This window comes from Labrus bergylta, chromosome 1 (genome assembly GCF_963930695.1).
Source record: "Labrus bergylta chromosome 1, fLabBer1.1, whole genome shotgun sequence".
NCBI classification, from domain to species: Eukaryota; Metazoa; Chordata; class Actinopteri; order Labriformes; family Labridae; genus Labrus; species Labrus bergylta.
Genome location: NC_089195.1, coordinates 30,588,752 through 30,612,323, shown reverse-complemented (window position 1 = coordinate 30,612,323; position 23,572 = coordinate 30,588,752). Strand labels below are relative to the sequence as shown.

The 23,572-nt window shown below is 38.9% G+C and overlaps 1 protein-coding gene and 1 long non-coding RNA gene across 3 annotated transcripts; one reads left to right on the top strand and one right to left on the bottom strand.

Annotated features, from left to right (window-relative positions):
* Positions 1-6,441: 6,441 nt before the first annotated feature.
* On the top strand, positions 6,442-7,133 carry LOC109978047 (uncharacterized). Its single transcript, XR_010666752.1, has 3 exons — positions 6,442-6,605; positions 6,731-6,792; positions 6,875-7,133. It is a non-coding gene; the product is annotated as an uncharacterized lncRNA (long non-coding RNA).
* A 2,956-nt stretch (positions 7,134-10,089) lies between these two features.
* LOC109977679 (uncharacterized) lies at positions 10,090-19,240 on the bottom strand. Of its 2 annotated transcripts, XM_065957695.1 has the most exons (5): positions 19,092-19,240; positions 18,562-18,936; positions 11,320-11,460; positions 11,113-11,174; positions 10,090-11,002 (listed from the first exon to the last, which is right to left on the bottom strand). In XM_065957695.1, exons 1-5 carry the CDS (start codon positions 19,126-19,128, stop codon positions 10,943-10,945), a joined length of 675 nt encoding a protein of 224 aa, XP_065813767.1. In that variant the 5' UTR covers positions 19,129-19,240; the 3' UTR covers positions 10,090-10,942. The 2 variants fall into 2 exon arrangements, with proteins under 2 accessions (XP_065813767.1, XP_065813723.1); XM_065957651.1 differs by lacking the exon at positions 10,090-11,002 and having other exon boundaries at positions 11,009-11,174.
* Positions 19,241-23,572: the final 4,332 nt, after the last annotated feature.

Below are 23,572 nucleotides of genomic sequence, written 5' to 3'. Positions count from 1 at the left end.
CAACACAAACTTTTTTTATTGAACCAGGATTCATGCAGTCATGCACATAACCCTTCCACACATCGTGCTCACTGCAGTGGACAGCTATTCAGAAGCCTTTATCCACTAAGTTCATAGAGTTTGATAGATTGGTTTCACATCAGCCACTTCAGCAGACGTTGGTAAGTCAATCCATACACTGCCACCCACTGGCCAGCAGTTGTAAGTGCACCAGAAATTTCTCAGAATCAAGATGGCTGACAGAAGGTTAGAAATGAGTTTTCTTTTGAGATCCTTAGTATAGAAATGTTGACGGCCTCAGTGTTGGCCTCTCTACCTGTTTGTTCTCTCTTTTGCTTGCTGTGTTCTCCTTGTTGCAGGTAGATGTGGGTGGAGTCTGAGACGACTCTGTAATGCAGCACACCTGAGCATGCTGGTTTCAGGATGCTATAAAGCAGACCTGCTCAGTCCTCTCAACTCTTCCCTGGCCACCAGTCTGCCGTCAGCATTTGTTTGTATTGTAATGTGTTGTAGACATAGACTCATTCATCCACACACACACACACACACACACACACACACACACACACACACACACACACACACACACACACACACACACATATAACATTACTGACAAAAGTATAGTAAAACCTTCAAATAGATAAGTTTGACCTTGAACCCTTGAGTATCAGAGTGGTCCCTTTTTCTGTCTGGACTCTGAGCCCAACATGTCTTCTCTTGTGTATTATAAACTCTGTACATACAACAACCAAAGAGGGGAAATGAATCCTCACATTTTAAATCAGGAACAGTTCCCTTCCTGTTTCCCAATTCCTGCTGGTGCAAGAGTGGTTGCTGGGAGACTAATATTGGCAATTAGCTTAGCTTTAGCATGAATGTCCAGTCTCCCTTTGAAGCATGGAAATAAATTAAAATTTTTCCTTCCCACCATTCTTAACTGCTCTCTTAGGTTCCTCTGGATCGTTTGGTGGACGGCCTGCCTGAATGACCAACACCCCCTTGTTCCCTAACCTTCTTCCAGCATCTTATCCCATCGCCCACTATCCCGTTTTCAAGCATGGCACAGTTTCGGTGGATGGCTGTTCTTCATGAGCCTGGACTTGCTCAAGATTTCTGCCTATTAAAAGAAAGTTTTCTTGCAACCGTAACTTTTGCTAAAATGTTGCTAAAGTGCTACGCTAATGATGGATTAACATTGGGACTTAGTTTGTAATATAGCAATGAGTAATGTCTTTTACCAGCTTTTTGTAAAGTGTCTGGAGATAACACTTGTTATGAATTGGCGCTATACAAAGAAAGATTGAACTTTTCTGCCAGTCATTTATTTGACAGTCCATAATTTAAATGTTTCTGGCACTTAAATAGTAACAGCTTTATATTCATATTTCTTCATTGAAATGGATCCATAACTTTTCATTATAGTAGTGAGTGTTGTTTCACGTGAGCTGTTTTCAGGCAATTTCTTGTTTTTATCTCAAGTTATCCATCTGACTGTATACACTCCACCGCACGATTCCAAGAACGATCAGATAGATTCACAGTTAACCGAAAATGACGAACAGACCCTCATGCAACTTCACACACTCTGCTGAAGAAAACAAGTCTGCTCAACCCCCTTTGAAGCGTGTGGTGTCTAAAGTCAAGCAAAACCTCAGGTGGATATTCAACTGATCTGCAGCCACCACAGCTACTTCTAAACACGTTATTAGACATGGGTGACTGGTTGTGTCTCTCTGCATGTCTTGTTGAAGGAAGCCACAACTACACAGGAGTTGCTCTCATTCTGGTTCACTTCTTTATTCTGGTGTTTAAATCAACAGAACACACTAATCAGTACTGTTTCATGCAAATTCAAAGGACTCACATCTTCAGCTGGGGAGAGTTTTCCATGGCTGAGCTACGTGTGAACAGCTAGTGGCCCGACCAATACAGCTCACAGTTGCTCTATTAAACCACCATGTAGCGACAGCCTTATCTGTTTGTAAAAATTCAACATAGAGGTAGATTCTAACTCTGTTACACATGCAGGAGTGCACCAGTCAGTTTTAAGGAATGAACGGTGAACTCTTTCCTACACCAGTTAATCCTAAAATGAAATATGGAGAATAATCTCAGATCAAAGCACATTAAAGGCTTCTGAATATTTGTTTGGTGTTTGAATGTTGGGTCAAATGTTTGCATATTTTTATATTGTCTTTAATTATTTATATTGTAAATGGAGCGGCTGAAATATGCAAAACATTATTGAGAGTGTTCTCTGACAATAACGTTCTATCAGTCAATCAATATATCTGAATCTATGTCATATGGGTGACCACGTCCCACCTTTGTGAGATCAAATGAGGTCAGCTCTGGTTGCACTTATGAAGCAGAGTGTAGCACATGTTCAGTGGGGTTTTCGTCTGCATTCTCATGTCTAAATTTAAAACATGTAGTGGCAGAACGCAGTACTGGAAAGAGGGGAGAACAGGTTCCTGCCTAAACCAACATTCAAAACCAGACATGGTCGCACTTTATTCAAGAAAACACATCTGCTAATGTCACATCATCTTAAACAACACTTGTCTCATTAGAAGTTGCTTCTAAGTTATTCTGAACGTCTTCTGACCGTCCATGGAGTCTTGTAATCCGTGCAAGAACTAAAGACGTACGAAGAGCAATTAAATGAAAATAAATAAAAGCATTAAAAGTTAATTGAGGATGTTAGGGAAAGACACAATGAGAGAATAAGACATCAAAGTCTAAAATATCACATTAGGTGGCATCTGCAAAAAAAAAAAAAAAAAAAATGTTCCACCTCACTGGCCAATCACAGCGTCTGCTTCCTTTAATGGAAACATCTACATGGGTGTGATGTCAGTGAGACCTGTGTCTCTGTCTTCACATGTCAGACCTCGTCACTCATGGAGGGCCGTCACGTTGTTCTGCTCCTGGTCTCAGGTAATTCTTTTGATTAACAGTTTGGATGATTTAATACAAGGATGTTTTTACATTAAAAGAAGAATACTAACGTTCTAGTGCCCTTGTCATTTTGTCTTCCTGTATAGCTGTGCACATTTTAAACTGCTGTTATGATCTTGTTTGAATTCCAGCAGTGGTTTCCTTGAGTCCTGACTGTGTTTGTGGATCAGAGTTGAAGGTGACGGTCAGACCAGGAGACAACATCATTCTCTACTGTGACTGTAAAACATCAACTGGAGTTTACATCGAGTGGTACAGGAACTGTTCTCATGAGAACCAGCCTTCACTCGTTCTTAACGCAACGAATATACTGAAACATCCCAATTTCCACTTTCTGAAGAACCAGTCCTCTGACTCCTATGACCTGCTGATCCTGAACATCACTGAGTCAGATGAAGGTCTTTACTACTGTGGAACTGAAGAACCAAGACTGGAGGATAAGGAAAACATAACTTCTAGATATATTTACTACAGCTACAGCAACATCACAAGAAGAATCACATTCAGTAAGTACGCTCTGTCTTTGTGTGACTGTGATTTCAGTGGATTCAATAATTTGAATATTACAAATAAATCATTCACTGAATTAATGATGTCAGACCAAAAACATCATCCGCTAAGGTCATCAGACAACACATTCATACTTTTGTAAAATGAATGATTAATTTGCAAAGAAAGTGTTGTACAGGATGATGATCACCAGATCATCAATGACCAATATGACTACAACTAACTCGAAAGACAAGTGGCAGAAATACTATTAACTGAAATGTAATTAATATAGCTGAAATAAATGGACGATCAGGAGGTATTTGAGAAGTGAAAAAAGAAGAGGTGTGAACACACACACACACATACACACACACACACACACACACACACACATATATACATACATTCAGAAAGACTCAACTTGTCTGCAAAGTTAAATACTAAAAAAAAAATAATTAAGAACATTGACTTTCTCAAGATGTCGTTTTTTTGGTCAAAAAGTTGTCAAAAGTAAACAAAACTGATTGTGATGAATTTGAAAATATTGAAACCCTGATTTAAAAAAAAATAAATATTCACAAGAAAACATAAAATGTTTACAGAAAATGATACGCCAATTTGAATTTAATGTCAGCAACACTTTTCAAAAGTTGGGACAGGGTCATGTGTACCGCTCTGTTGCATCACACTTTTCTTTAAACAACACAGGAGACCAGTTTCTGTAACTTTAAGAGGGTAATGTTTTACCATTCTTGCTTAATGTAGGATTTAAAATGTTCAACAGTTCAAGGACTCCTTTTACACCTTTCATAATGCTCAAAAACACTTTTAATGGGTGACAAGTCAGGACTGCAGGAAGTGCCAGTTTAGCACTGAGACTCTTTCTTACAGGGCAAGGCAAGTTTATTTATAGAGCACATTTCAACAACAATTCAAAGTGCTTCACACAAAACATCAAAAGCATCATGACAGAGGAAAGAAGAGAAACATTAAAATAGGAAATTTAAAAATGACTGAAATTATTAAATCTGAAAATGTGTTCAAATAAAAATAATTCAAATGAAATTAATTGAAATAAATGAAGTAAAAATATAAAAAGAGTTAAAAGTTACAGTGCAGAGTTAAGATTTCAAATCTCATTCAAATTGTTTATTGAAAGGCAGCTGTAAACAGGTGTGTCTTCAACCTCGATTTAAAAGAGCTGAGAGTTTCAGCAGACCTGCAGTTTTCTGGGAGTTTGTTCCAGATTTAGGGAGCATACAAACTGAACGTGGCTGCTACGTGCTACATCAACAGTAGTTCAATCTGTACACTAGTGTGTTTATAATTAGATCAATCACACTTATAGTCATTCTTTATTTAATAATAATAAACTATTTTCTGATATTTTCGGTCTGCCCTACCACGACCCTCTTCTCTCGCTCGATGACTCTTAGCAAAACTAGAGTCGGCTCGGACGGACCTAGCAGCCAAAGAACATACCCTTTCGGGTTCTCTGGCCTGGACTTATCTAAGATCAGGCAGATCCTGTCGCAAAATAATGCAGAAAAACTAGTTCATGCATTTGTTACCTCCAGGTTGGATTATTGTAATTCTCTTTTGTCAGGGTGCTCTGGTAAGTCTCTAAAGACTCTTCAACTAGTCCAGAACGCTGCAGCTCGTGTACTGACTAGAACTAGGAAAAGGGACCACATTACTCCTGTGTTGGCTTCTCTGCACTGGCTCCCTATACAATCTAGAATAGAATTCAAGATCCTTCTTCTCACTTACAAAGCTCTAAATGACCAGGCACCATCTTATCTTAAGGAGCTACTAGTGCCGTACTGCCCCTCGAGAACACTATGGTCCCAGAATGCAGGCCTACTAGTATGGAAGCGATTAGTGATCAAAATTGAAATGATAAAGCTAATTTGAAAATTCAAATGCATTAACAGAAATGCGTTTGAATTTTCAGAATATGAGTGTATTATTTGACTCAATAATAAAAAGATGATTAATTTATCTAATTTGAATTTTAGTTTTCAACTTCAAAAATGCACATTCTTTGACTAAATTAAAATGATGAAGAAAATTACATTTTCTTTATCATTTTTAAACTATGCCCCGCTAAATTTGTATCATAATTCAAATGAAAAAGCAAATTTTAAAATGAAAATACAGTAAAAGAAACACGTTTGAATTTTCAGATTATAAGTGCATTATTTGACCTATATTTAAAATGAATATTCAGTCATCCAGTTTGCATTATACCTTTGCTCTCTCTTTCAAACTTGCCGTGCTAAAAAGTGATCATAATTCAAACCAACTCGAAAATGAAACGGCAAAGTGGACGGTGCAGGAAAGTGACGTCAGACTCCAGCTCCCAGGCAGGTGAACGTAATATTTACAGTCCATGAGGCGAGCGGGCAGAACGCGTACTACGATAGGTGGCGGGCATAACATATTATTCTAATTCATCATTTGAATTCTGATTCAGTTATGGATGTTTGTTTGTTTGTTTTTTACCATTTTTCAGACTTTTAGTCAGGCAGCTTCGGACCAGATTTGGAACGAATGGGGACACGTTGGATAAAAGCACCAAATTATTTCCATATTTTAATGCATTCCTCTACTCAGAAAATATATTGACACCAAGATTGACTTTCTAAGTGGCTTGGAAGACATATTGGCACTAACAGACTTTACATGGCCGCCATCTTAGAACCGCCAACTCGATGAAGTGCCCCCCCCAAAAAAAAATAAAAAATTTGAAAGCTATGGTGATGGAGACTATGTGGAAAAAAATTGGTGCTTTTGTCTGATATGTCCCTATAAATTTACTAAGCTGCCTTAGCATTATTTTTTTCCAAAAACAATAGAATATCCCAGTTTCATCAATTTACGTTGTCTTTGTGCTATTTTCATTCAAATATGAGATTTCAATGTTTTGAAGTTTCTACAACTTTCTACAACTTTTTAGGAATTTTTCTGTAGATCAGAGTTAAAGGAACGTAATCAACACAACTTTCATTTAGATACAGAACCGAATGAGACTCCTCCCCCCAAGATGCCACAGGACTGCTGGATTCTGATCTCCTGTCTGTGTCCAGTTGTATCTATTGTCTCCTCTCTCCTCTCCTCACTTGTGGTCTATCACTGCTGTAAGAAGGGTAACTACCTCAGTTTTTCTAGAATATGTATCCACATGTTTGTTTTTAATCACAAAGACACCTTAATGTCTCTTCCACTGTGTGAGTTTCATTGTGCTGTACTGATGTTATATTTATTCCTGCAGCTGAAGAACATCCTGTTGATCAGCAAAGACCTGACACTAGAGGTCATCCAAGACAGAGCCAGGTATCTATCATTAAAGTGTAATGTATCAAAGCATTAAATATGTTCAAGGTTGGGCTTCTAAATGACAAATATCCAATCTTAGGATGACGATGTGTGCTATGCTGCTGTGGAAATCCGTCAGAAATCAAAGAGACCAAAGAAGAAGAAGGAACCGCAGACTTCTGACTCCTGCACCTATTCTGCTCTTAATACATCTAGGATGTAACAGGCCTAAGACCAGAGGAACAAAAAAATAATTTTGTAATGTTGACATAAACATCGAACAAAAAGTAAGGACATTTGTGTTTGGTAGATTTATTTCTTTGTTGTAACAATGCTTCTTGGCAATAAATCTTGTAACTTTGGAAAGACTGTTTATTTCCCTTTTAAATGGTGCCACATTTGTAAGGAACATGCACTGTGGGATGAGTAGCAGAGCTGAGTATGAAAATTCAAAAACTTGAAAAAACATGAAAAAACAGCTTATTCGTTTATTGGATTGGATGATTAAAATCTGAAGAAACAAGACACATTGGCAATTTAACAATTTATTGATTTAACAAACAGGAGCCTCAGTATCGTGTGGAAGGCAAGGCTCTTTCTGCTCTGAGGTTGCCCAACTTAGATTTGACCACATTTTACCCAAACTGTGTAAAAAATGACAACCTTGAATAAAGGTTCTCATGGAATCAATTAGAATTTCTGTTGAATTTTGTCATCAATCTTTTCACTTTTTTGTGGCTCCTGTTGGGCTCAACCTTTCTTAGATCTGCTTCACCTTTTAACAGAGATACACCAACAACGTACTTTGATTAATTTGAATATTTATTACAAATAGATGGTGAAAATAATATTCATTTCTTTAAATGTACTCTGTGACTCCACAAACTCTTCCCTAACAACGTGAATGTGTCTGAAGACATTGACGAATTGGATGATAATCGGCCACCGAGCGTCGTAGTAGGATGATTAACGTCATTGTGATAGTAAACAAGGGTCTTCAAAAGCTGCTTCTGCTGAACATCTGCCGAAGAACTAATTGTTAATTCATGAGCACAGTTGGCCTGGTGGTTGGGTTGCCCCGAATGTGAGAAAGCTCTGGTCCTCTGGGTGGACGGGTCTGGGTTCCATTACCACGTTATTCCCCCCTCTCTCTTTCCTGTTTACTACTCTATACACCGTCTTATCAAGTGAAGGCAAGAAGCCAGAAAACAAACAAACAAACAGTTAAGTCAACACCACTAGTTGACTTTCTGACACCATTTTGACTCCGCCCACAAAACGCATCATCACTGTGTACAAATATAACAGGTCTTTAAACTCGGACGCTAAAGACTTTGTGAGAAGTTTGAAGTGGAGCTTGTGTGATGTCCGCTCAGACAAAGCCAATCTATTTGTTCCGTCCATCTGCAACCAAGAACACAACTCTGGTGAAACATGTGTCTTCATCCTGAAAGGTAAACTCCTGGTGGAATATTTTTTTAAATTTCTTTTTTCATGGGAGTAACCACGAGACATTTTGGTCTTTCAGGTCATCGTCAGGGCAACAATTCAATCAGAAGACGTGTTGCCTTTTTTTGTAATGTCGCTTTTGCATAAAAACACAATGTTAGTGACAAAGGGCATCAAAACCATAATACAGGACTGCACATGAAAACAAAAACCATAAAAAAAAAACTCAAATTAAAATACATCATTAAAACATAACATGATTACATGTTGGGAGTTCAATAGCAAGTTCAATTAATCGCAGAGTGCCAAATAAAGTGCAGAGTGCTATGATCAAACATGTTTATAAAGGATCAAGCAGCTTGTTTCTCTATAAGATAAATGTAAAGTTATACTGATTTAATGTGACTGTTAAGGACCAAGAAGCTAGGCAAGAGACAACAGGAGTTTTTATTTTACTCAAAGATGAATACAAAATGTACAAACCCCAAATTTCTTAGCTTTAAAAGTGAAACTATAACTGAACATAACTCTACTGAACATGAGAAAAGCTAAGGTGTGAACTCAGTGAACCGACCTAATGCAGCCCCCCCCCCCCCCTTCCCCCATGACATCAGAGCATTTGGTCTGGTCTAAAGAGGAGCCTTCAGGAAGCAGGAAGTCCTGCCCCCACCCACTAGTCATGTTACTGAAAGACAGAGAAATAATGATTAGCACAGTAACAGAAGTTATTGTTTAATTTTACACTAAAACAAACTGTTTTAACTGTCTGGTTGAATGACTCCAATTTTGTTGGGGAACTGAAAAGAGTAAGAGTGTGGGTGAAAGTGATATCATGGTTGTGTGCAAGGTGTAGGTGTCTATCACATTCACCCTCAGTGCAGCTACTTCAAATTATGAAAGAAGAATAGATTTATGGGTCGCTGTTTGTGAGAAATCCCCCATCGTAAGATCATATCAGTACATACTGGAGGCTAAAAGAAAGTTGAAAGAGTTCAAACAACACTTAAACTGTGACTGCAGTACATGTCGCTGTCCAAAAAATGACACACGAGCTTCTTAAGTTGCCAACTCATCTTCAACAGATTTTCCGACCATAAAAAACAACATTTTAGCCTTCTCAGACAATGCCCGAAAAACCACAAAAGTTGACACTTTGTAGGATTTTTGTGTTCTTATACATTTAAAGCATGTTTGTTTCATGGCACATAAAACCTACGCAGCCTGAACTGAACATGTGTATCCTTATAAACAGCTCAGGCATATTTCCTCTCCTCTATATAAATGTTGGCATTTGATGGTCTGATTCAATATTTATGGCCGCCCCTACGGTGGGGGAAAAGAGTAAAGCTTGGGGCAACATGTCTGATATGTCCTTAAGCAAGACACTCAAGCCAAAGTTGCTCCAGCTACTTCGTCTGCGGTGTAAAAGTGCTTTGAGTAGACTGAAGAATAGAAAAGTGCTATGCAAGCTCAAGTCAATTTAAGATATTTCTGGGGAAAGATTGCATGGGAAGGACCCATGGAGGCTTGCACAAACAGGGTTCATCCTAACTTAAAGCAACAATGACCACCTTTTCTTGCGGTGTATTTCTACATTTGCAAATCTTTTGAACCTTCAGAAGATTTTACCATATTTTACTCAAACTGTGTAAAAAATACATGTTTCCTCACTGAAAAACATCAGGCTGCCTTAGTCAGCCACACCTCGACTTAAGGTTCTCACTGAATAAATTGCAATTAATTTTTGTTGATTTTTGACATCAATCTTAGCCTATCACTTTTTTTCTGTGTGGGTCCCTTGGGGGTTCGGCCTTTCTTAGATCTGCTCGACCTTTCAACAGAAACAAACCAACAAAGTTCTTGGCTTAATGTGAATCTTTATTACAAATAGATGGTGAACATAAAGGAAGAATACATGTACAGTAGTAATGGTTACAACATAGTTACACATGATGAATAAATTGGAAACAGTATGCAAACTAAAACGGGATTAATGTTAAAAAAATTAATTCATTGTGGTGAACTAGTTAAAATGAAATCTGAGTCTTCCTCCTCAAAGTGCAGCACTGTTGGTGCCCAGGAAGGCCATGTATTGGGTTGCACAGTTCTAAGCCTGGCAGCGGTCTCTTGCTGTCACTTTTAGTCGTGTCAAAGTAATCTTTGCTATAATAACGATACTTGTTTACTTGTTTACTTGTTGAAAATATCTGTTTTGTTGATGTTTATGTCTCTGAAGACATTGACAAATTGGATCCTAATCGGCCATCGAGCGTCGTAGTAGGATGATTAACGTCATTGTGATAGTAAACAAGGGTCCTCAAAAGCTGCTTCTGCTGAACATCTGCCGAAGACCCAATTGTTAATTCATGACCACAGCTGACCTGGTGGTTGGGTTGCCCGAATGTTTGGAAGCTCTGGTCCTCTGGGCGGGTGGTTCAGGTCCGGCCTGTGGTTCCATTACCACATGTCATTCCCCCCTCTCTCTTTCCTGTTTACTACTCTATACACCATCTTATCAAGTGAAGGCAAGAAGCCAGAAAACAAACAAACAAACAGTTAATTCAACACCACTATCTGACTTTCTGACACCATTTTGACTCCGCCCCCAAAACGCATCATCACTGTGTACAAATATAACAGGTCTTTAAACTCGGACGCTAAAGACTTTGTGAGAAGTTTGAAGTGGAGCTTGTGTGATGTCCGCTCAGACAAAGCCAATCTATTTGTTCCGTCCATCGACACACAAGAACACAACTCTGGTGAAACATGCGTCTTCATCCTGAAAGGTAATCAGACACAGTAACATGAGTGTCATTAGTACAGAGTCTCTACTGCTGCAAAGATGTCTAATGGTTCTGAGACCATGAAAATACCAAAGAAAGTCCTTACCTGATTCACTGTACTTTCCTCTCCCATGTCAGGTCTTCTCTCAGTCATTTGATCTTTTTCATCTGTAGAATCATAAATAAAAGGTTTCTTGTTAGACAATGACTTCATTCATTCAATGATCCATCACAATCAATATGATTCATTTGTATTTAAGTCGATTCATAATGTCTATACTTAACAGGTAAAAAGTGATTGTTGTGTATTTACCTGCATTCTGACTGCAGAGATAAACAAAAGTCAGGCACAGGAAGGTGGAGAGGACCGTGATGGCTGGACTGAACACCATCATCCAAGATACACCAGGCTCAACATGGGGTGGACCGATGGAGTCACCGGAGTCACTGGAGGCTAGGTCAAATATAGAATGTGGATTAGATGTTTAAAATGTTGGTTTTCAATGTATCTAATTTTTCTCTGGTGTGCAACCACAGCCTGTAAGAATGAATGGACTAAGCCAGAGTGACATCACCCGTCTGTTACTGCAGGGGGCTTTGGAGTCCCATCGGTGGCATTATAACCACTGACAAAACATTGGAGCTTGTAATGATAGTCATACGAGTGATGAAGGAGAGAGCTACGAGTTTGATCAGATCTACTGCACGTTTTAATTAGCAGAAGAAAAATGAGCCACTGCATGGAAACCTTTGACTTAATTCACAATGTGAAAAGTACTCAGATATTTAAACATATTTGTTCTTCTTATCTCAACATATCTGCATTAAATGTCTTTTTAAACAAATTTCTCAGGTACCTCCTGTTGCCCGCCCACTTATTTAGGCTTTCCACATTTCCTGTCTTTGCTGTTGTTATAGTCACTTTGGTCATTGGTGATCATCTCTCTGCTTTGCTCTGTCACATTGTACTTCTATAGAAGCATATAGAGTAATGAACACATACCACAGAATCTGTACATTTCTCCAACTTTCACATTTCTCTACCAAAACTCCATAGAGCACCTTTAAAAAAACACAGTATAAGTGTGCTGATGATCTCAGCAGATGATGTTATGGTCTTACATGGGTGTTTCAGTACGCTGAGAGCCTCCCCTTGTGTTCTTTAGAGAGTGTTGCCTGTGGATAGACATTTTCTCTTATTTTAGAATTTTTTTTAAATAAATATCTTTTTACTTGTAAATGATGTGCAGTTTAAGCTCATTATTGCAACTACTACTTTGTGCAATCTTTACAGTCTTTATCTTCATAAACTCACGACACACTAAAATACAATTGTTGGTTGTTGGTCTTTTGTATAAAATTAAACTTTATACAAAAGACCAACAACAAAAAACTGCCTTATTAAAAGTCAGAAATCTTCGGCCTGATCCCGGGCTCATCAGCCTTCACAGGCCTAGACTGCGCCGGGCTTGGAAAGGGATAGGGGGAGAGATGGGATAAAATTCAGGAAGAGGGATAGGGAGTAAGGGGGTGGGGGTTGGGGGTTGTTCTGGCAGGCCGTCAACCAACAATCTCGAGGAGCCTAACCCCCAATTTACACATATTCCGTGCGTGCCGCGGTCCGTCAGTTCCACGGTTTAGCTCCTTCGGACGGCTCGCGCCCATTCACACTGGATCTGTTTCTGGGACGTCAGCACACCTATGACACATCACAGGACAACTACAAGATCCTGCGGGAATAAAGAGTAAAACATGCAAACAACATGTTGCTTTGTCTTTCTGAGGATGCATTGTGGTTCATTCGATACCTGTTTTGACGTAATGTTGATAAAGTGATGAAAAATACGATCGGGAGTCTGCATATTGTGTTTAATTTTAAAATTGACCGGACGCTCTGTGCGTTTCCTTGTCTGACTTCCTGTCCGGGCTGTCATATTCTGTCCAGCTTGACGCGTGCCTGCAGCGTACTCCGGCGAAAACAGACTCGCTGCCAGAGGTGTAAAGAGTACTAATATATTCTACTCAATTAAAAGTACTGTTACTTTGCTAAAATGTTACTTAAGTACAAGTAAAAGTACCAGATTAAAAATGTACTCAAGTAAAAGTAAAAAGTAACTTGTTTAAAATGTACTTTAAGTAAAAGTTACTTAGTTACTTTTTTTTAACAACGCATCTCTCGTGTTGTGAAAAAAGGACGAGAGGAAATTAATCTCCAAATGCAAATCTTAACAAAGATTTATCTTTTCTGATAAACATTTTCTCATAGCCTAAAAACAAAATATACATAATGATGGATAAATAATCAAGGATTATATGTTCAAGTAATCAGCTGTTTTATGAAGGGAAATGTTTAAACTATTTAAGAAAATACTAAAAGGATCTTTGTCTCAATCATGAACAGTGTAAAGAGTATTTTAGTGTTTTTAGTTTTATTATTCTGAGGCTGGTTAGTCTCAAAGACAGCATCAAAGGCTGATTTAGCTGCAAATAAACCTGAGATGAAAGATAATTCATTTATTGTTTTGAATTGAGCCTTTATGAGCTTAAATATTAGATGTCTTAGTCACTGTTTGTTTACTTATTAGCTACTGAAGCTTCTAACTGAATCTGTTTGGTTTGAAGTATTTATTTTCACACGTCTCAGATGTGTTAAGTTGCAGCAGCTTATAACACCCACTTTCCTCATACGTCTGTTTCAAAAGAAAAGCACATCACAGAGATGTCAATAAAGGACTTTTATTGTGAAAAACTTTCCGGAACTAAATGTGTTTATCGCTCGGAGCTGCAGCGGCGATTGTAGTCGCGAACGCTGCAGTGAGAAAAAGCATCCTCAGCCACTTCTTTGCCCAAGAGTAAGAACCACAGCCAACTTATTTTAATCATGTTGGACTTAAGACAATGAGACATCAGTTTATAAACACCTTCAGCAGGTAGACCCACAGTAGAGGAGGAGCTTATCCGTGCTGCACTAGCTGTAGTGGCATCTCTCTCTGTCTCTCTCTCTGTCTCTCTCTGTCTCTCTCTGTATCTCTCTCTGTGTCTCTCTCTGTCTCTCTCTGTCTCTCTCTCTGTCTCTCTCTGTATCTCTCTGTCTCTCTCTCTGTCTCTCTCTGTATCTCTCTCTGTCTCTCTCTCTGTCTCTCTCTGTATCTCTCTCTGTCTCTCTCTCTGTATCTCTCTGTCTCTCTCTCTCTGTCTCTCTCTGTCTCTCTCTCTCTCTCTCTCTCTCTGTCTCTCTCTCTGTATCTCTTTCTGTCTCTCTCTCTGTCTCTCTCTCTGTCTCTCTCTGTCTCTCTCTCTGTCTCTCTTTCTGTCTCTCTCTCTGTATCTCTTTCTGTCTCTCTCTCTGTCTCTCTCTCTGTCTCTCTCTGTCTCTCTCTCTGTCTCTCTTTCTGTCTCTCTTTCTGTCTCTCTCTCTGTCTGTCTCTCTCTGTCTCTCTCTGTGTCTCTCTCTGTGTCTCCCTCTCTGTCTCTCTCTCTGTCTCTCTCTCTGTCTCTCTCTGTCTCTCTCTGTCTCTCTCTCTGTCTCTCTCTCTGTCTCTCTCTGTCTCTCTCTCTGTCTCTCTCTGTATCTCTCTCTGTCTCTCTCTCTGTATCTCTGTCTCTCTCTCTCTGTCTCTCTCTGTCTCTCTCTCTCTCTCTCTCTCTGTCTCTCTCTCTGTATCTCTTTCTGTCTCTCTCTCTGTCTCTCTCTCTGTCTCTCTCTGTCTCTCTCTCTGTCTCTCTTTCTGTCTCTCTCTCTGTATCTCTCTCTGTATCTCTTTCTGTCTCTCTTTCTGTCTCTCTTTCTGTCTCTCTCTGTCTCTCTCTCTGTCTGTCTCTCTCTGTCTCTCTCTGTGTCTCTCTCTGTGTCTCCCTCTCTGTCTCTCTCTCTGTCTCTCTCTCTGTCTCTCTCTGTCTCTCTCTCTGTCTCTCTCTCTGTATCTCTCTCTGTGTCTCTCTCTGTCTCTCTCTCTGTGTCTCCCTCTCTCTCTCTCTCTCTCTGTCTCTCTCTGTATCTCTCTCTGTATCTCTCTCTGTATCTCTCTCTGTCTCTCTCTCTGTGTCTCCCTCTCTCTCTCTCTCTCTCTGTCTCTCTCTCTGTCTCTCTCTGTCTCTCTCTCTGTCTCTCTCTCTGTCTCTCTCTCTCTCTGTCTCTCTCTGTATCTCTCTCTGTCTCTCTCTCTGTATCTCTCTCTGTCTCTCTCTCTGTCTCTCTCTCTGTCTCTCTCTCTCTCTGTCTCTCTCTCTCTCTTCGCTCCGGTGCGATGAGTAGGGTTGCCACCTTCCAAGCAGAAAAATAAAGGACATCCTGCAGCGGGGTGCAACTCAGTAGGGGTCTGACCACCACTGGCCGAACGGTGGGGTGGGGCACCAGTTATGGTGAATCATGATTTAAAACGTGGTTTTAATGAAGTAGTAAGAGTCATACTTAAAGTTTTAAGTGCTTTATTAACACTTTCTTTTCTGAAATAATTTACAAAAACGCAAAACATCAGTGTAAAGGCAGATACAGTCATGTATGCACAATGAAATGCACCTAACAGGACGTCAGCAGATGATTACTACTAGCTAGGCCTATCTAATTTACAACTTAACTTAAACATTAAATAAAGACATTAACTTAACATTAATTCATTAACAGAGTATTATTAAAGTGCTTTTGACACTGCTGTAACATAGAGGGGAGCAGTAAGATGACAGATTTTTTATTAAATAAACAGTACGAATTTAATAGTATTTTTATTCATTTATTCTGTCCTTCTGTCTTTTGTTTTTGTTGTTTTCTCATGAAATCATGAATGATACGATTAATATGGTTTTGAACTATTTTCTTATTGTATTAATTAAGTGTCTACTGTCGATATATTGATGTTGTATTGATGATATCTCGACAGACACCTGCAGACATGTTTCCTTCTGACTCCTATGACTTTCTCTCACCCAATCACTAAAGAGCTCTTATTGCTCATGCCAAAAAAGAACCAAACAAACCAACGGACGCTCTGAGGAGGCGGGAACTAGCCGGCTGAATCGGGCTGAATGATGCTGAGTTCAAGGCATCTTGGAAATACGGGAAATACTGCTTCCCGTATTATATTATAATATATATACGATTCCGTATTTTACGGGACGGGTGGCAACCCGATGAGGGAAAATCATTCATAGCAGGCCTATTTTTTTACTCAATAACGGATGTGATTTAAAATGTAGCGAATTACAAAACTTAACAGAAAACCTACTGAAATAAAGGTAAAAGTACAGATTTTAAAAAGGACTTCAAAAGTAGTAAGTACACCAAAAAACTGCTCAATTACAGTAACGCGAGTAAATGTAATTCCTTACTTTACACCTCTGCTCGCTGCGTATTTGAAACGGAGCAGAGCGTGGTGCCGTTGGTGGCGCGCACTGTGTGAACACAATGATCATGATTACGGAGTATGTGTGAATTGGGGGAAAGAGAGCTCAAGAGCTCCCAGGAAAGTAGGTGGTTAGTGACTGAGATTTACAGATAGATACATGCAGTAATATGATGAACTGTATATGCACAGTGAGAGAGAGAGGAGCTCAAGGTGCCAGTTCCCCCGGTAGTCTAAGCCTATAGAAGCATAACTAGGAGCTGATCTACATCAGCCCTAACTATAAGATTTATCAAAAAGGAAAGTTTTAAGTCTATTCTTAAAAATACAGACTGTGTCTGCCTCCCGGACTCCGGCTGGAAGATGATTCCAGAGGAGAGGAGCCTGATAACTGAAGGCTTTACCTCCCATAGTACATTTAGAGACTGTAGGTACCACTAGCAGGCCTGCATTCTGGGACCGTAGTGTTCTCGAGGGGCAGTACGGCACTAGTAGCTCTTTAAGATAAGATGGTGCCTGGTCATTTAGAGCTTTGTAAGTGAGAAGAAGGATCTTGAACTCTATTCTAGATTGTATAGGGAGCCAGTGCAGAGAAGCCAACACAGGAGTAATGTGGTCCCTTTTCCTAGTTCTAGTCAGTACACGAGCTGCAGCGTTCTGGACTAGTTGAAGAGTCTTTAGAGACTTACCAGAGCACCCTGACAAAAGAGAATTACAATAATCCAACCTGGAGGTAACAAATGCATGAACTAGTTATTCTGCATTATTTTGCGACAGGATCTGCCTGATCTTAGATAAGTCCAGGCCAGAGAACCCGAAAGGGTATGTTCTTTGGCTGCTAGGTCCGTCCGAGCCGATTCTAGTTTTGCTAAGAGTCATCGAGCGAGAGAAGAGGGCCGTGGTAGGGTAGACCGAAAATATCAGAAAATAGTTTATTATTATTAAATAAAGAATTACTATAAGTGTGATTGATCTAATTATAAACACACTAGTGTACAGATTGAACTACTGTTGATGTAGCACGTAGCAGCCACGTTCAGTTTGTATGCTCCCTAAATCTGGAACAAACTCCCAGAAAACTGCAGGTCTGCTGAAACTCTCAGCTCTTTTAAATCGAGGTTGAAGACTCACCTGTTTACAGCTGCCTTTCAATAAACAATTTTAATAAGATTTGAAATCTTAACTCTGCACTGTAACTTTTAACTCTTTTTATATTTTTACTTTATTTATTTCAATTAATTTCATTTGAATTATTTTTATTTGAACATATTTTCAGATTTAATAATTTCAGTCATTTTTAAATTTCCTATTTTAATGTTTCTCTTCTTTCCTCTGTCATGATGCTTTTGGTGTTTTGTGTGAAGCACTTTGAATTGTTGTTGAAATGTGCTCTATAAATAAACTTGCCTTGCCCTGTAAGAAAGAGTCTCAGTGCTAAACTGGCACTTCCTGCAGTCCTGACTTGTCACCCGTTAAAAGTGTTTCTGAGCTTTATGAAAGGTGTAAAAGGAGTCCTTGAACTGTTGAACATTTTAAATCCTACATTAAGCAAGAATGGTAAAACATTACCCTCTTAAAGTTACAGAAACTGGTCTCCTGTGTTGTTTAAAGAAAAGTGTGATGCAACAGAGCGGTACACATGACCCTGTGATTTCTTGTGATTATTTAAAAAAAAAAAATCAGGGTTTCAATATTTTTAAATTCATCAAAATCAGTTTTGTTTACTTTTGACAACTTTTTGACCAAAAAAACAACATCTTGAGAAAGTCAATGTTCTTAATTAAAATTTTTTTAGTATTTAACTTTGCAGACAAGTTGAGTCTTTCTGAATGTATGTATATATATATTTCTGTGTGTGTGTGTGTGTGTGTGTGTGTGTGTGTGTGTGGGTTCACACCTCTTCTTTTTTCACTTCTCAAATACCTCCTGATCGTCCATTTATTTCAGCTATATTAATTACATTTCAGTTAATAGTATTTCTGCCACTTGTCTTTCGAGTTAGTTGTAGTCATATTGGTCATTGATGATCTGGTGATCATCATCCTGTACAACACTTTCTTTGCAAATTAATCATTCATTTTACAAAAGTATGAATGTGTTGTCTGATGATCTTAGCGGATGATGTTTTTGGTCTGACATCATTAATTCAGTGAATGATTTATTTGTAATATTCAAATTATTGAAATCACAGTCACACAAAGACAGAGCGTACTTACTGAATATGATTCTTCTTGTGATGTTGCTGTAGCTGTAGTAAATATATCTAGAAGTTATGTGTTCCTTTTCCTCCACTTTTAGTTCTTCAGTTCCACAGTAGTAAAGACCTTCATCTGACTCAGTGATGTTCAGGATCAGCAGGTCGTAAGAGTCAGAGGACTGGTTCTTCAATAAGTGGAAATTAGGATGATTCAGTATATTCGTTGCTCTAAGAACGAATGAAGGCTCGTTCTCATGAGAACAGTTCCTGTACCACATGATGTAAACTCCAGTTGAAGTTTTGCAGTCACAGTAGAGAATGATGTTGTCTCCTGGTCTGACCGTCACCTTCAACTCTGATCCACAAACACAGTCAGGACTCAAGGAAACCACTGCTGGAATTCAAACAAGATCATAACAGCAGTTTAAAATGTGCACAGCTATACAGGAAGACAAAATGACAAGGGCACTAGAACGTTAGTATTCTTCTTCTTTTAATGTAAAAACATCCTTGTATTAAATCATCCAAACTGTTAATCAAAAGAATTACCTGAGACCAGGAGCAGAACAACGTGACGGCCCTCCATGAGTGACGAGGTCTGAGATGTGAAGACAGAGACACAGGTCTCACTGACATCACACCCATGTAGATGTTTCCATTAAAGGAAGCAGACGCTGTGATTGGCCAGTGAGGTGGAACATTTTTTTTTTTTTTTTTTTGCAGATGCCACCTAATGTGATATTTTAGACTTTGATGTCTTATTCTCTCATTGTGTCTTTACCTAACATCCTCTATTAACTTTTAATGCTTTTATTTATTTTCATTTAATTGCTCTTCTTACGTCTTTAGTTCTTGCACGGATTACAAGACATGGGTTTCCTGTGAACTAATTTGATCGTTCTTGGAAATGTGTAGTGGAGAAAACAAGAAATTGCATGTAAACTCAGAGGGGCTCAGAGTCCAGACAGAAAAAGGGACCACTCTGATACTCAAGGGTTCAAGGTCAAACTTATCTATTTGAAGGTTTTACTATACTTTTGTCAGTAATGTTATGTATGTGTGTGTGTGTGTGTGTGTGTGTGTGTGTGTGTGTGTGTGTGTGCGTGCGTGCGTGCGTGTGTGTGTGGATGAATGAGTATATGTCTACAACACATTACAATACAAACAAATGCTGATGGCAGACTGGTGGCCAGGGAAGAGTTGAGAGGACTGAGCAGGTCTGCTTTATAGCATCCTGAAACCAGCATGCTCAGGTGTGCTGCATTACAGAGTCGTCTCAGACTCCACCCACATCTACCTGCAACAAGGAGAACACAGCAAGCAAAAGAGAGAACAAACAGGTAGAGAGGCCAACACTGAGGCCGTCAACATTTCTATACTAAGGATCTCAAAAGAAAACCCATTTCTAACCTTCTGTCAGCCATCTTGATTCTGAGAAATTTCTGGTGCACTTACAACTGCTGGCCAGTGGGTGGCAGTGTATGGATTGACTTACCAACGTCTGCTGAAGTGGCTGATGTGAAACCAATCTATCAAACTCTATGAACTTAGTGGATAAAGGCTTCTGAATAGCTGTCCACTGCAGTGAGCACGATGTGTGGAAGGGTTATGTGCATGACTGCATGAATCCTGGTTCAATAAAAAAAGTTTGTGTTGTGGCTAGAAAACAACAACAAATGATGAGTTCCCAATGAGGTGAGAAATTCAGAGGTTTTCAAATGGATAATGTGGCACCATGTTTCGTCTGTCTTCTGTTGATGACTTATATGTAATATATATTTTGAACATTACTGATGAACTTCAAAATAACTTATTGTATGATTGTAATGTTGTCACAACGCCTCCCATTCTGTTGGTGGCTTATTTGTGGTTTGTCTTGTACCTTTTCCTGTGTCAGAGCGGCAACAACCACACTTTGTTTCCATCATCCACTCACTCACACACACACACACACACACACACACACACACACACACACACACACACACACACACACACACACACACACAACATCACTGACAAAAGTGGTCACTATGTTTTTCACTTTTGGTATAGTAAAACCTTTGTCAAATCAATAAGTTTGACCTTGAACCCTTGAGTATCAGAGTGGTCCCTTTTTCTGTCTGGACTCTGAGCACAACATGTCTTCCCTTGTGTATTGTAAACACTGTTCTTGCAACAACCATGGCTGGGGGGGGGGATTAATCCTCCATTGTTAATTATGGAAAAGTTCCCATGTTTCCCCCGACAGTTTCCTCATGTTTCCCGATTCCTGCTGATGCAAGAGTGGCTGCTGGGAACATAACTTTAGCATACATGTCTTTTTCTTTCTCACCATTCTCAACTTTTCTCTAAGTCATTTATTTGGCTGTCTGTAATTTAACTGTTTCTGGCACTTAACATGTAACAGCTTTTTATTCACGTTTCTTCATTGAAAGGGATCCATAACATTTCATTATAGTAGTGAGTGTTGTTTAACATGAGCTGTTTACATGCAATTTCTTGTTTTCTCCAACACACATTTCCAAGAACGATCAGATTAGTTCACAGGAAACCCAAAGTGATGAACAGACCCTCGTCTAACTTGACACTCTGCTGCAGAAAATAAGTCTGCGCAACACCCTTTGTTGAAGTGTTGTGTGTCTGGGTGTCTAAAGTCAAGCAAAACCTCAGTTGGACATTCAACTGCTCTGCAGACACCAAAGATACTTCTAGACAAGCAACTACACAGGAGTTGCTCTCACTCTGGTTCACTTTTTTATTCTGGTGTATAAATCAACAGAACACACTAATCAGTACTGTTTCATGCAAATTCAAAGGACTCACATCTTCAGCTGGGGAGAGTTTTCCATTGCTGAGCTACGTGTGAACAGCTAGTGGCCCGACCAATACAGCTCACAGTTGCTCTATTAAACCACCATGTAGCGACAGCCTTATCTGTTTTGTAAAAATTCAACACAGAGGTAGATTCGAACTCTGTTACACATGCAGGAGTGCACCAGTCAGTTTTAAGGAATGAACGGTGCACTCTTTCATACAGTAGTCAATCCTTAAATTAAAAATGGAGAATAATCTCAGATCAAAGCACATTAAAGGCTTCTGAATACTTGTTTGGTGTTTGAATGTTGGGTCAAATGTTTGCATATTTTTATATTGTCTTTAATTATTTATATTGTAAATGGAGCCGCTGAGATATGCGAGACATTATTGAGAGTTCTCTCTGACAATAACGTTCTATCAGTCAATCAATATATCTGAATCTATGTCATATGGGTGACCACGTCCCACCTTTGTGAGATCAAATGAGGTCAGCTCTGGTTGCACATATGAAGCAGAGTGTAGCACATGTTCAGTGGGGTTTTCGTCTGCATTCTCATGTCTAAATTTAAAACATGTAGTGGCAGTACGCAGTACTGGAAAGAGGGGAGAACATGTTCCTGCCTAAACCAACATTCAAAACCAGACATGGTCGCACTTTATTCAAGAAAACACATCTGCTAATGTAACATCATCTTAAACAACACTTGTCTCAATAGAAGTTGCTTCTAAGTTATTCTGAACGTCTTCTGACCGTCCATGGTGTCTTGTAATCCGTGCAAGAACTAAAGACGTAAGAAGAGCAATTAAATGAAAATAAATAAAAGCATTTAAAGTTAATAGAGGATGTTAGGGAAAGACACAATGAGAGAATAAGACATCAAAGTCCAAAATGTCACATTGGGTGGAATCTGCAAAAACAAAACAAAAAAAAGTTTCACCTCACTGACCAATCACAGCGTCTGCTTCCTTTAATGGAAACATCTACATGGGTGTGATGTCAGTGAGACCTGTGTCTCTATCTTCACATCTCAGACCCCGTCACTCATGGAGGACTGTCACGTTGTTCTGCTCCTGGTCTCAGGTAATTCTTTTGATCAATAGTTTGGATGATTTAATACAAGGATGTTTTTACATTAAAAGAAGAATAATACTTACGTTCTAGTGCCCTTGTCATTTTGTCTTCCTGTTTAGCTGTGCACGTTTTAAACTGCTGTTATGATCTTGTTTGAATTCCAGCAGTGGTTTCTTTGAGTCCAGACTGTGTTTGTGGATCAGAGTTGAAGGTGACGGTCAGACCAGGAGACAACGTCACTCTCTACTGTGACTGCAAAACATCAACTGGAGTTTACATCGTGTGGTACAGGAACTGTTCTCATGAAGACGAGCCTTCACCTGATCTCAAAGTAAAGAATATACTGACACAAAGTCTTCCTCCTAATTTCCACTTATTGAAGAACCAGTCCTCTGACTCCTACGACCTGCTGATCTTGAACATCACTGAGTCAGATGAAGGTCTTTACTACTGTGGAACTGAAGAAATAAAAGTGGAGGATAAGGAACACATAACTTCTAGATATATTTACTACAGCTACAGCAACATCACAACAAGAATCATATTCAGTAAGTACGCTCTGTCTTTGTGTGACTGTGATTTCAGTGGATTCAATAATTTGAATATTACACAAAATCATTCTCTGAATTAATGATGTCAGACCAAAAACATCATCCGCTAAGATCATCAGACAACACATTCATACTTTTGTAAAATTAATGATTAATTTGCAAAGAAAGTGTTGTACAGGATGATGATCACCAGATCATCAATGACCAATATGACTACAACTAACTCGAAAGACAAGTGGCAGAAATACTATTAACTGAAATGTAATTAATATAACTGAAATAAATGGACGATCAGGAGGTATTTGAGAAGTGAAAAAAGAAGAGGTGTGAACACACACACACACACACACACACACACACACACACACAAATATATATATATACATACATTCAGAAAGATTCAACTTGTCTGCAAAGTTAAATACTAAAAAAAATTTAATTAAGAACATTGACTTTCTCAAGATGATGTTTTTTTGGTCAAAAAGTTGTCAAAAGTAAACAAAACTGATTGTGATGAATTTAAAAATATTGAAACCCTGATTTAAAAAAATAATAATAATCACAAGAAAACATAAAATGTTTACAGA